Genomic DNA, 13536 nt, shown 5'->3' with positions numbered 1-13536 from the left:
TTCCCCACAGAGTATGTTGACCTATCCGTACATCCTACCAAAGTGTTTTGGATTTTTTTGTCCCGAAAAGCTAGTGTGAAATGAAATCGTGTTGCGTTTCAGTGGTTACTTTTTATGTATTCTATTCGGTGCTGCGGGCCCTGACGTTGAAGTCTCCTTGGATTTTGCCAGTGGCTTGGACTTGCAGAAGGGGTCTACCAGCCATAAAAGAATGCGTATTTGACCAACACGCACACACATGTAGTTGTTCAAGCATGCATGCAGTGGTTGGGAAAGCTGCATTCGGCAGGTTTCTATGCTTCTTTCGTCCTGCGAGCTTTACTTAAGTGCCACCTCTGTGCTAATTTTAGTTTCATTATCGAGCCGATGAAGAGCGGGCGAGAACTTATAAGCTTCTGAATGCCACCGCCATGCCCTTCACGGCGCACATCGGTGAAGGCAGGCACAGCACATGCCACTTTTCACATGTGGCAGCACTTCGCAGCTACAGAGAGACCATTTTCATATCATACGAATAACATGATTCTAAGTGTAAATAATACAGCATGGGGTCAATCGCTTTGTGTTTCCTCAAAATTCAGAAGACGAGCGCCACGAATAAGTGTACTTTCCCAAGGATCACCAAACTTGTGTATTATGCTGAACGCATCTGGGATTCAGTGTGGCTTGAACCTAGTTATTTGAGCGAAAGCTCTGTTAAGCATGGTCTCCACTGTCTCAAATCAAATATCAAGGTCAAGGTCAGGTACCCAATGGTCATAGTTATATAATCGATCACGGGGTCATACTCCCATAGCTTAGGCCATCCACCACATAGTTAAGTTCGGTTTGACTTTGTGAGGCATTGAAGGTCATTTTCGATGTGGTACCCACTGTCTGAAATCAAATGGCAAGATCAAGGTGAAAGTCAAGGTCCCCAATGGTTCAACCAATGGACCCAATGGTCTATGATCACGTGGTCATACTACCATAGCTTGGGCCACACCATACACAGTTTAGTTCGGTTTGACCTTGCGAGGCATTGAAGGTCATTGTCTCATCCACATGGAAATCAGAAGTTGTACTCCGAGGAGCAGGGTGCTCGCTCTAAGATCTTTTCGAGCAACCGCTGTCGACAGCGCAGCATGGTACAGATGACGCGGTACAAGTATGCCTTTGTGTTAGCGATCAAAGGTTGCCAGACCAGCAAGCTGTTCACAAAAGAAAGAAAACGAATTATTTTAAAAAGTTTCAGGGAATTGTAATTTGACGTGTGGGGATTAGATGCCATGGTCCCTTTAAAGATGTTGGGGACATCAAAATTTTTCGTGTGTGAATTTTTGCTCTGGTTTGGATGCATACATGGATCACCATGTGGAATTTGTCAGAGGTCAAATAATTTGTAATCGCATTGTTTTTCTCTATAGTTTGTCTTGGTTGTCAGACGATAGTTGCGATGTCACAAGTGAGTATGAGCTCACGAGAGGCTTACAAAAACTACAATATTAAAAGCATTGATTTGTCGTTTTAATTCACTCAAGGTAATGCGCAAAACTGCTGCAAAAGCCAGAATGCCAGTAAGATCTAGTGTTCATTTGTGATGTCGAAATGGCCTATCGACTGCTGAAACAAACTGCATGGAGGAAATAATATCAGTCAGAAGTTAAGTGCTAAGCGCAGGCGAACTGTACAGGCTTATTCATGTTTGTTAATCCCCTACGCATCGTTTGAAAGCAAAAATACGCTACGAAAATTTTGGTGTCTCTACCCCTTTGATTTTGGCAACACATTAGCTGAGCATAAGCGCTTTCACGGCTGGATGACGCACCGAGTAACCGAAAGTGAAGCCACCGGAAGCAAGTTTCTGAAACACAAAGATCCCGACGATCTTAGGAAATCTAAAGCTTACCGTAATCTTTTAAACAAGGAATTGGAATGGGCTTGAAAACATATTTTATTTATTAAACCCTCTTTCTGGAAGCACAAATTTTTTATGGAAGCTAGAAGCTAAACTCAGCGTTAAGCTATGTGATGCTAAAAATCAGTCTGTTCTTGAAATAAAACAAAACGGGACCTGTATTGCAGGTAAACCGTTAGCCAATGCTTTTAATGAACACATAGTGAGCACTGCTGACTGGACAAGAGCAAGTAACAATCTAAAAACTGTTCCTTACAAAAGCAGCTGTTTTCCTTGCTCCTGCTGACGAAGCTGAGGTGACAGAGGTAACAAGAAACCTAAACAGCAGCAGCACTCTCGACATTGATGGAATGCAATTAAAACATTCTATTTCCTTCCTAGCACCGTACATATCCCATATATTTCATTTCTGTCTTACGCAAGCAGTATATCTGCCACCAAATGCAAGTTGTTTGTGTGAAGGTGCTCTACAAGAAAGGGCATAACAATGACATTGGCAATCACAGACCTGTTTTCATATTACCCGTCCTCTTGAAGGCATTTGAAAAAATAATTCTGAAAACATTTTCTTAACTCCAGCAAAAACATAACATTATAACTGATTGCCAGCATGGCTTCCGTAAAGGGATGAGTACTGAGTCAGCGCTTCTTGTACATTTTGGACCACATCTAAAAAGATGTACTGCATATTAACAGATTTTTTAAGGGCATTTGACCTCATTAATCATGACCCATTAATTAGCAAGCTGGGAAGGTACGGTATTCGGGGTGTTGCTGCATTGCTAATCTACTCATATCTGAAAAATAGGAAGCAAATAGTAGACAATAGATGGCTTATACTGAGATCCATTAGCAGTTTCTTGTGGCGTGCTGCAAGGCAGTATCTTAGGACTGTTACTTTTACATATCTATACAAATGATATTGTATGTACATGTTAAGTGCAAGAAATGCATTCTGGAATAACAAGTATGCACTCAAAACCACAGCGGCCGGCATTTTGGCGCAGACAGAGCTCGGCCAAAATCAGTGTGGCAAGTAATCCCATTAACACCACCTGTGCACTGTATGCCAAATGATGCCTGCCACGACAGTACCCGTAACAGGTCATGACCCCCTTAAGTCATGACCCAACAGTCATGACAGATCATGACACCCCTAGGGTTGTAGTACGAACCGCTGGAAGGTGGTCAAAAGAAACGGAGCATCGCAGGAAGCAAATGCAGATTCATTTCAATGCAACACTTGCATTTACGTACTAATCTTCAAAAACTTACCATTGGAGATGCTTGATTTTGAGCTGAAGTTCAACAAGGGGTGCGACATTCAACTTTCATGTGAATTTCTGCCGTCGCGATACTTCCTGGCATGTGAATAACATGTTGCCACTAAATTTACTCTGATCATGCAGAACTGAGGAAAACTAAGCTTCAAAAGAGATGTTGCAATGCTTAAGAATGTAGAATTCACTGTACAGATTAAGGGGAAGTTTAGACTGACAAGGACTGTATTCATAGCATACAAAAGGGCAGCCACGGCTTTGAACGAAAACTAGAAGCTGTGTTCCTGCCAAAGCATCCAGGTACTAAATGGCACCAATTCATGCTCATGTAAGGCGAGTGTAAGGCAATTTGCACCAATCATAAGACACATAACATAATCATAAGACACATGAGTTGTGATCATAAGACACAACTCAAGGCCGTCCAGCAGGTCTCGGCAGCTCTCGAGAGGCAGCGACCGAGCGAAACAGAGGAGAGGGGGCCGGCGCCCCCAGGAAGGGGGCGGCGGCCCTCTCGAACCCGCGGAAGTAGCGAGGGACGTAACAAGACCTCAAGGAGCACAACGCACGAGATTGACGTAGTGGCCGCGTCGCGGTAAAAGCTTGTCCTCCCTGCTTGGAGGGAGCCTAACCGACTCTGCAGGCTTTCTAAATAAAAGTTGTTCTCTCTCTCTCTCTTGCACGGAATTGTGTACACAGCAAACTTGCAGCTTTTTCCAAGAATACTGCACGTAGCAGCGATTTCATTTTTTGTCAATTTAGCATCCTCCTTGTTGCAAATAAGTTTCTTTTGTGCCATATAACAAATGCAGTAATCCATATTTCAGGAAACAGTGGGATAGGTAGCACATAGTCTGCCATTTTTATGCAGACTGATTATGCTGTGAATGATAACATCAATTGTTTTTGATCAAGTTAGAACGCATTGTGCATCTTCGCAACACAAAGTGATTCCACGATCCATAGGGTGGTTACCTGGAAAATCCGAGCATTTCGATGCGACTATTTTTAACCAGTCTGACACTGGGAATGGAATTTAACACATGCTTGTAAAAGCTTACCCGCTGGTCCTTCTCGCTGGAAAACAAATTTCCTTTCTTCAGGCCTTCATCAAAAAAATTACTGGTCTTCATCAAAACAAAAAAAAAAAAGGTTCCTGAAAAGGATATGCATTTCCACTACTTTAGCCTATCTGAGCTGCTCAAGCCAAGTGATATTCTTGAAGATGACGTTGTCAGGACACAGGCTATTCTTCCTGTACGGCCGAACAAACACTTTTTGGCATGGCACCCATTTATGGGCCCTGAACCAAGCTTATACATTTTATCAGATTACTAGAAGTTGACTTCCACGATTGATAAATGCGTGCACAAACGTCATTCAAAAAAAGGAAAACATATGAACTCTTACATGACAGCCGCTCTGTTTATTCACTGGAATGGAGAGTAGCACAGAGCAAATTTCAGTCCCTCTCAAAGAAAAACAAAAAACAAAGCACAAAGCGCTGCCAACGCATATACAGGGTGTCACCTCAACAACAAGAAACCAGCTACAGAGCATCAACGGAACTGAATTGGGCTGATACGCAGACCAATCGTATCCTTGCCAATCTCGGCCACAGAACACACAGCGCACACAGAGCTCTTGAACTCTGGAAGGTAGCTGGTGCCACACAGTGGACACTTCACTTCCGGCTTTCCTCTGTAGATTGGCACGTAGCTCTTGCCGCACAGAGCAAATGGATTGTGCTCATCGTAACGCAGCTCGTGTTGGTCTGTCGGTGTCTTGTCGCAAGCTTGGAGGATCTTCCTGGTCTGCGCAGCAACGTCAGGACGAGGGCCCAGTTCTAGCAACCGCCTGCCGAGGGACGCTGCAGTCTTGTAGTTCTTCAGCTTGAAAAACAGGTTGAGTGCAGTGCGGAGAGTCAAGATTTGGTGGACCGGCTGCAAGTTGCAGTGCGTGAAATACGCTGCCATCTCGCAGGCTCGCTTCTGCTGTTCGAGAGTCTCCTTGGGAAGGGCCTTGCGTTCGGTCTCCAAGGAAAGACCCAGGACGTACTCGCGGCACACTTCAATGAGCTGCTGGGCTTCGGCCATTTCTTGTCTCGTGTCCACAGCCAGTAGGAGGACCGAGAGGAGGAGAGCCCTGAACTTCTCGACCGCTTCGGAGAACTTTCCGGAAGTGGTCAGCTGGTAGCACACCTGAAGACGGTCGAGCAGGTCCGAGAGCTTGCAACCGACAGCGGGCAGGCCGGTCTTGGCGGAGTTGGCGTCCCTCCAGTTTCGCAGGGGATGCCCATACAGACAGGGAAGCTCAGGCAAGCCCTGGAATGCCGTGCGGGAACGAGCAAATGTCGCCATGAAGAGCGGCCGCAGCGGCTCGAAGACGACTGCGCCGACTTGGTCGTGGAGCAGGCGGAAGGCGGACTCGAATGACCCGGCCAAGACGTGGTCGACGGCGAGCTTGGAGTTGTTGACCCACTGCTGGGTCTGGGAGACGCCCCTGGTTGGCGCCACAAAGTAACCCTCGTCTCCAGCACCGGGGGTGGGCCCAGCCGCTTCGGCAAGTTCCGGAGGCAGCTCGATGTCTTCGTCGACATCCCATCCGCCCTCTCCGGCTTCGGCAGCTTCAACTGGCTCCTTTTCGGCCGCGTTGCCTTCTTCGTCCAAGGCGAGCTCGGCATCATCGCCCCAGCCTTGGAAATTGTAATGAAAGGGTTTATCAACACAATTTGCACTAAACACACTAGATACTCGTGATTTAGAGTCTAACCCAATCTAAGCTAATGTTGCAGCCATGCCTTCATGAGTGCCACAAGAATTAGTTTTTTCCATTACGTCAAGCACATAACACTACACAACAACGTTTAAATATCAATAGATCCACTTTCTTCACACAACTGCCACAAGAAACTCGCAGATGAATTCATGACGAGGATACAGTTGATCCTGGATATATCGAACTAGAAAGGAATCTCGAAATAGTGCAATATAGGCTTGTTAATTCAAAATATAAGTGGTCATAAAAGATGTTCGAATTATCGAACAACCAAGAAGATACTGACAAGGACCACTTGCATCACGGTAAACTTATATGATGAAAGACTGGGTAATGGTCACCTCCTTTTGAGATATAACTGCTTGACTGACTATTTTTTCATGTTTCCATCAAAGCTTTATCATAAGCACACCGTAGAGAGCATTGAAACAGAACTGCTCCAAAATGCTAATGCCCTCCTCAGCATCCTTCAAGAAGAAACGCTGGAACCCCCCACAGGCAGCTGTGTTGGGTGTGAGCAGGCTTCCCTGCACAAAGAATGATTGGCATGCGACGAGTGCACAGTTCCAGCGCAATGGGAGAACCTGGACATGAATGGAAACGAAGGAAACAAGCGGCAGCACCAGAAACGGGGTGCTGCTGGCTCAGTTGGTTGGCTGATGTGTGGCCAACAGGCACTGTCACCGTGGGCCACGAAGCCCAGAAAAGTGAAACAAACTAAGCAGTCGGACTATTCCTGGAAACGGGGCAGTCAAGTTTTCCGTCATACCTGCTGCTGAGCGGGCTACTCTACAGCATCCAGTTCAGGTTTGAGTAGGACTATTTCGACGATCGCTTGCCGTGGCAATCATATATTCAGGAGCCTGTTCAAATTAACAGCAGCAACACCCACAGTGACCAGACTAGCAGCATCCAATGCCATGGACTAACACTGGCATTGGTTGATACTGCGCCGACTGTTCGAATTATTCAGATGTTCGAATTTACAGCAGTCGAATTAAAGGGCTTTTACTGTGTACGAGTAATTTGATATGTAAAACATGCCAACAGGTAAGCTTATATATAAACCTAGAAGCAAGAAGACAGTGCATCCACGCTACCGAAAAATTAAGGTACAGTTGGTTCCCCAAATGCCTTCGGCAGCAAAGACTGCCAGGCTAGGGACGTGCTAGCTTTTAGTCAACTAGGCCGGCTTCACAGCAAGAAAAGCAGTGTACCAAATTTGAGCTTCTCTGCATGACAGCGGCGTCATGTGAAAAATGACCACGAGAGACCGAAGGCTAACGTCAAGCACATGCCACGTTCACATTGTCATGCGGTTTTACCGTTTGAGTGCTACCATTAGGTGTCCAATACTGTGTCTGATACAGCTGTGCACGTGAAAAGTGATGGCATGAGCTGCGCTAGGATAAGCGCCACTCGCAGGGGCATGGCAAGCCATTAGAGAGATCAAATATTCCGCTGAACGAGAGTTCCATAAACATGTTGCATAGGATATTGGAGGGGATATTCCGACTCTGATATAAGCGATAATTCAAGATATCAGGTTTTATATATCGTATCGAATGCTGGCACAGACTGCTGATTGTTTCACTCTGCAGACATCACAGAAGCTGAGTCATCTTTAACCATCTAATAAACTGCAAGGAACTCAGATGTGCTGCTATTTCACAGTCCCGATTTCCACCACAACAGCGTAGCAGTTCGCAGGATAAAACATGTTGAGGGGCTAGTTAAAGTTGCACTGTTTCTAGAACAGCAGTTCAGTCAAATGTCCTGTCATGTCTTTGCGTGCTTGACAGAGATAACTAGAGCTCAATCACTCTCCTAGAAGCAGTCTAGTAGTCACAATCAATCTGGTTCGAATATTAATGGTGACTAAGAGTCGCAGAAGACGTTTTCACTCACACAAAAGAATCCTGACACTCACCTTCAGCATCCACATCCGTGACCTCTGCAGCAATGGCAGTCTTCTTGCCCGTGGCGGCGGTGTCAAAGAAGCCCCTCGTGACACTCAACAGAGGCCAGTTCTCGTCACACGGCTGGATGGGCACGGGTGGCATCAGGAGGGTGGCATTCCGATCCGGGGCACTGTGAGACTCCGCGTTGGGCACCAACGGCGCGAGTGCCTCCGCTTCCTCCGCAAGGCCATGCGTGCGAGCGCACAGGTAGGCCAGGGACGTCTGGCCGCAGTTCTGAAATGTGGCAGCACAAAAGAGGTGAGCATCTCCAAACAAACAAACCACCGTATTTTACAAGAAAGCATTTGAGACAGGTGGTAAAGGAAAAAGAAGTATGATGTACAGTTCCATTATCCAGAAAAAACTGTAGTTTTCCATTTATAGTGCCCACAAAGAACCCATAAAGGGCACAATGATGTACTGCTGGCCGCAAAAGTTTGCGAGATCATGCGATGTGTGTTGTAAGCAAAACTGCATTACTGTGCCATGAGCCTCAACACCACTCTTTGTGACGGCACACTGTGACACAGCAATGCAGTCTTGCTTAGCCCCAGCTTACATTGCAGATCCTGCAATCTTTTGTGGCCAAGAGTACCTACTGCACTGCAAACTGTAGACGACTTTTGTCACTTTGTTCTTGTGCAATTCAACTTTTAGCTCAATCCAATCTTCTTCAAATGCCGCATAAGTGCCTCTACATAGAGCTGCTCAAACTCCAATTCACCAAGCACCAAGCGACGTGGATAGGCTGGTGTGTTTCAGAGCCCACACTAGAGCGGATAAGCAGGGCTGGAGAAGACCAAAGATACCACAGGGCCCTCCACTCTAAACCGCTGGCTCATTAGAAACAGAGCCATGCCTGCAATGCACCACACCGTGGTGCCATGTGTTAGGTGCACCCCCCGTCTAATAAATCAATAGGTGAGAGTACAGCTTGCTATGGAAAGGAAAATGATAGGTGTAACGTTAAGAGATCGGAAGAGGGCGGAGTGGGTGAGGGAACAAACGCGGGTTAATGGCATCCTAGTTGAAATCAAGAGGAAGAAGTGGGCTTGGGCAGGGCATGTAATGCGAAGGCAAGATAGCCGCTGGTCCTTAAGGGGGGAGGCTACCCTTGAGCATCAACTTTTTTATTTCTTGAGATATCTGGACGAAATTTTCAGAGTAAGCTTGTAGCACAAACATTTGAAGAACTACCAAATTTCATGGAGCTGTGCCCTCTAGTTCTCAAGTTATAGGAGTATATCAGGGTAGTTTACATGGGTTCCTTGGGACATGCCTGGAGAATTTGCAAAATGTGCTGGCACTTTGAAATTCAGCACAGTCATTCCTGGATAGGTACCCCAGGGCAAGACAAGGCCCTTTTTGTAAATTTCTTTGCTGAAAAATTTTAGCAGAGCCCTGAATTCAGTGTTACTTATTAGACCTTCATTAACCAAATTTTAATTGTTTATTACAAATTCCAGAGACAATATCTTAAAAAAACGGGCTTGTCTTGCCCTCAGAAATTTATTCAGGTATGGTGCAAAAGAAACCCTATGAAATTCTGATAAGTGGTTCCCAAGATATGGCTTTCCCTAGCAGCCACGCCAGGCAAAATATTGATTCTGAGAAAATGGCCTTAGAAGATTGAGAGAACACCAACTTTTTTGTTTCTTGAGATATCTTGATGAAATTTTCAGGGTAGGCTCACAGCATAAACACCTGAAGAATTACTAAGTTTCACAGAGTTGTGCCCTCTGGTTCTGAAGTTACAGGAGTATATTGAGGTGGTTTACAAGGGTTCTTTGGGACAGGCCAGGAGAATATGCAGAATGTGTTGGCACTATGAAGTTAATTTATGATAATTCCTGAATAGGCACCTCAGGCAACAAGGCCCTTCGAAAATTCTTTGGTAAAAAATTTTAGCACATCACTGAATTTAATTACTACTTAGACATGCACTAATTAATCAAATTTTATTTATCAACAATTCCAAACACAATATTTCAATAAATTGGCTTTTCTTGCCCCCCAAAATTTATTTACCTATAGGGTAAAAAGACCACACAGAAATCCGTTGAGTGGTTTGAGATATGCTGGGGTGAGCAGCCATACAAGGAAAAAAATTAAAAATTCAGAGAAAATGACCCTCAAAAGTTGTGACATTTCCAGGTCTAAAACGATCCCGCTGAATAGCTGGAGCTGTCTCTGTGCTTTCTTTTTTTTTTTGCCGCCTCTGAGTTGTCACTTCATTCTGTTCCTCAGCCTTGCCCATGCGCAGGGCATCTTTCTCCGCCGCTGACCGACCCGTACATATCTAGAACGCTGGACGCGTCGATGCAGTCGTCGGCAGCGCGCTTCGCCATGCGGATGGACCTCATAGAATGCGTCCGTGCACCAAACGCGTGTCGCGTCTTGAATTTCGTTGTAGGCATCTTGACCGACCGCGCAACGATCAACAAGCTACACGACACTGTTCAAAGGGCACGGCGACAGACTGTAAAGACGTCGATCGCGAAAATGGCGAAAGGCGAACACACCGCACAAAGGAGAGCGAGCAGCCGGAGCAGACGACGCGCAGGGAGCAGCCAGCGGAGACCATCGCGTCAGCGCGCGCAGCAGCCAATAGCAGCCGCCCGTTCCCCCGCGTTCTCGAGGAGCGCGCGCTTGTTCCAGTCGTAGCCTCGGATTTCGGACGCGGGAAACTCGAAAGCAGCCGCGAGGCCCCCAATCAAAAGCTAGCCACGCCTCGAGCACGCTGCCGCCGTCGCCGCCGCCGGCAGCAAAGAAAAGCGCAAGAATTCACGAACAAAACAAGACCAAAATGGCGGCGCTCGGTTCAGCGTGTGAGGAATGGCGCGTGCGCGAAGTTGGGCATTTTCGGCGCTTGCTCGCGGCTCAGGGGCCGCCGTGGCTTGTTATATTTCTAATTTTCAATATTTTTAAGGCGAATTAGGCATTGATAATTACAGAAAAGGTAGTTTATAACATATACAAATGGAATATATACTTTTCCAAAAATTGACTTTTTCGCGATTTTTCGGTTTTCAAAGGTAGCGTCCCCCCTTAAGGGTAACGGAGTGGATTCCAAGAGAAGGCAGGCATAGCAGGGGGCGGGCAGAAAATTAGGTGGGCGGATGAGATTAAGAAGTTTGCAGGAATACGATGGCCGCAACTGGCAAAGGACAGGGTTAATTGGAGAGACATGGGAGAGGCCTTTGCCATGCAGTGGGTGTAGTCAGGCTGATGATGATGATGATGATGATGACAGCTTGCTATGGCATCCTTTTCCATCCATATCCTTACATAGCCTAACACGTACTAAACAGTCACATCCATTCACACTCATAAGTTGCGTTGGCCATCGTACCTGAAACAGGACAGAGGACATCACTGTACATCACTTACAGTGCAATTCAAAGCCGAACACAAAAGCAACAATAAACAAGGCACTGCAGCTATCTCACAAGAATGTTTTAATGCTTATACGGTGCCTGTCATTCCATACAGTAGCTATCGTTCAATCATAACTACAGATGGCCACAAACAGAAGTGGCAGACTGACGTAACTCCAAATGTGAGATTTTCAATTTGACTGCCAGATAAATCAGGTCGAATTAATTATGTCCCAAAAATGACAAATTAATGGAAGCCGAATGTATTCTGTCTACAACTACGGTCTCGACGAAAAGCTCCAGTGCAGAGATACTGAGCATAGAGGTGAGCCTCCTTCGACAAGGAACTCATAACATTGTAGGAAGAATAAGGTAGAGATGATCAATGCAAATGATGCGAGAGAGTATGTGCTAGCATTAGTATTTCCCTCCGGATGGAACAGCCACTGCCGCTGATGGGCTCACACTGTGCGAGCGTGGTGTGGTCCATTATGTCAATAACCATGTGGCATGCCATCCTCCGCTGGACTCTCCCGATCCAATCGAGCAATCACAGGGTGACACCCTGTAACCCTTCTCCACTCTCCCCCACCCGACGCCTCCCACCCACTTTCCATCTTCCCCTTCCCTAATCTCCCCTGAATGTAGAGAAGGGTACTTTTCTTCTTCCCTTTTTCCACCTGCAGCCCGAGGTTTCAGACAGATGGACATACAGATTTTGACAAGATGAGGGTTCTAACGCTAACGCATTAGATAAAAGAAAGGCAAATCAAATCCAAACGCTGGTGCTCACCTTGAGGATCTTGATGCGCTCCTGCACGTCACCCAGGTAGAGGGCGTTGGTGAACTGCCCGCTCGTGTCCTTGCGTATCTCAGCGATCTTGAGCATCTTGCGAAGCTTCTCCAGGTTGCCCGTGATCAGGTAGAGGAACGACAGCTTGTCAAAGTTCTTGGTGCGCTGGTACGCCATTTCCACCACCTGGAGGAAACAAAGACAGCACAGATGATAATGCAACGTAACATTATGAACGATGCAATGGTCATACTCTGAGGAGATGCACAAGCAAGTACAGTCGCGTCTTATTATTACGACCCCCGTTAATATGGAAGACTCGAATTCGGACAATTTTTCTGGGGACCAAACTTTTCCAATGCATTTACGCCTCATTAGTACGGAAACTTGTTGTCCGGACAATGGACATGGGGAAAACACACAGAGCCCAATGGGGCCCATGTATTTTTGTCCCATTAATACGAACAGCAGTGAGAAAAAAAAATCTCTACTACTCCAAACGGATGTCACATTTTCTACATTTTGAGTGTAGAACACCAGAGTAATGCAGTGGAAAATTTCAAATTCACCGACTGATGTCCTTTTCACTTCCGAGTATATGCTTTACAGTGCAACGCGGCAGAGTCGACACCCCTTACCATTTGCCATACTGCATGAATGGCTGCAAAAAAAAAAAAAAAAAACTCTCAGCAATTCGTGCTACACAGAAAGCCTGTTCAGCATTAATCAGCACTGGCACTGTTCAGCCCGAAGTGGTGAGCGATCAGAGCGACAGTGGACATCTCACACTGTTCTTGTTCAGGAGATGCTACTGACCAGCTAAATATCAATACCACCAGCACACACCGTGCAATTGAACAATCAGCTGAAATCGCACAATGAATAATTTCACTGTTGATGAGAGATTCTGTCGAGGCTCTCTTGCCCACCTGGTGGTTTCCCTGGAGCAGGGCAGCTTCGCCGAGTTTCTCCCAGCACTTCTTGTCATCCAGGGTCCTCGCTGCCTCCAGTGCAACCTGCCAAGGGGAACAGATTCAGTTTCACCTACATAACAGCAAAACAGTGCACCAACTCATAGCATCAGGTGCGAGAACGCAGGTCCTGCTGCATGAAAAGGGGCAGCAACGAAAGTAAAAAAATTATGAATATTCAGACCTGATCGGAACAGAACTAAAACATGAAATACTCCAAAATGTTTCAGTTACATATGGCTTTAAAGTTTATATATAACATATAGTCTCATGTAAGGGCCGCATCTATGTAGGGGCTGCACCCCGTTTTGGACTAAATAACTGAGAAAAAATATGGTTATAAGTACTTTTTTATATTCGTGTATGGGCCACACTTTCAAAATTACACCCGAATTTAAAGAAAAATAAAGTGCAGTCCTTACATCAGTTTATATGGTATTTCATGGCCAATTGCAAGATGGAAATAATCCAAGTTTCAT

The 13536-nt window shown here is 45.9% G+C and overlaps 1 protein-coding gene across 1 annotated transcript in view; it reads right to left on the bottom strand.

Moving 5' to 3' along the window:
* Nucleotides 1-4578: 4578 nt before the first annotated feature.
* Nucleotides 4579-13536, bottom strand: part of alphaCOP (coatomer subunit alpha) — a 28224-nt gene continuing 19266 nt past the window's right edge. Inside the window, exons 10-13 of the mRNA XM_089547923.1 lie at nt 13016-13102; nt 12087-12272; nt 7886-8150; nt 4579-5872 (exon numbers count right to left, since the gene is read on the bottom strand). Coding sequence (XP_089404049.1) covers nt 4737-5872; nt 7886-8150; nt 12087-12272; nt 13016-13102 — 1674 coding nt within the window. The 3' untranslated portion in view covers nt 4579-4736. The remainder of the gene's footprint in view (nt 5873-7885; nt 8151-12086; nt 12273-13015; nt 13103-13536) is intronic.

The sequence above is a fragment of the Amblyomma mixtum genome, chromosome 1, assembly GCF_055824585.1.
Source record: "Amblyomma mixtum isolate Tamu chromosome 1, ASM5582458v1, whole genome shotgun sequence".
Classification (NCBI taxonomy): Eukaryota; Metazoa; Arthropoda; class Arachnida; order Ixodida; family Ixodidae; genus Amblyomma; species Amblyomma mixtum.
The sequence above is the reverse complement of the archived record's forward strand: the minus strand, read 5'-3'. Positions and strand labels throughout refer to the sequence as shown.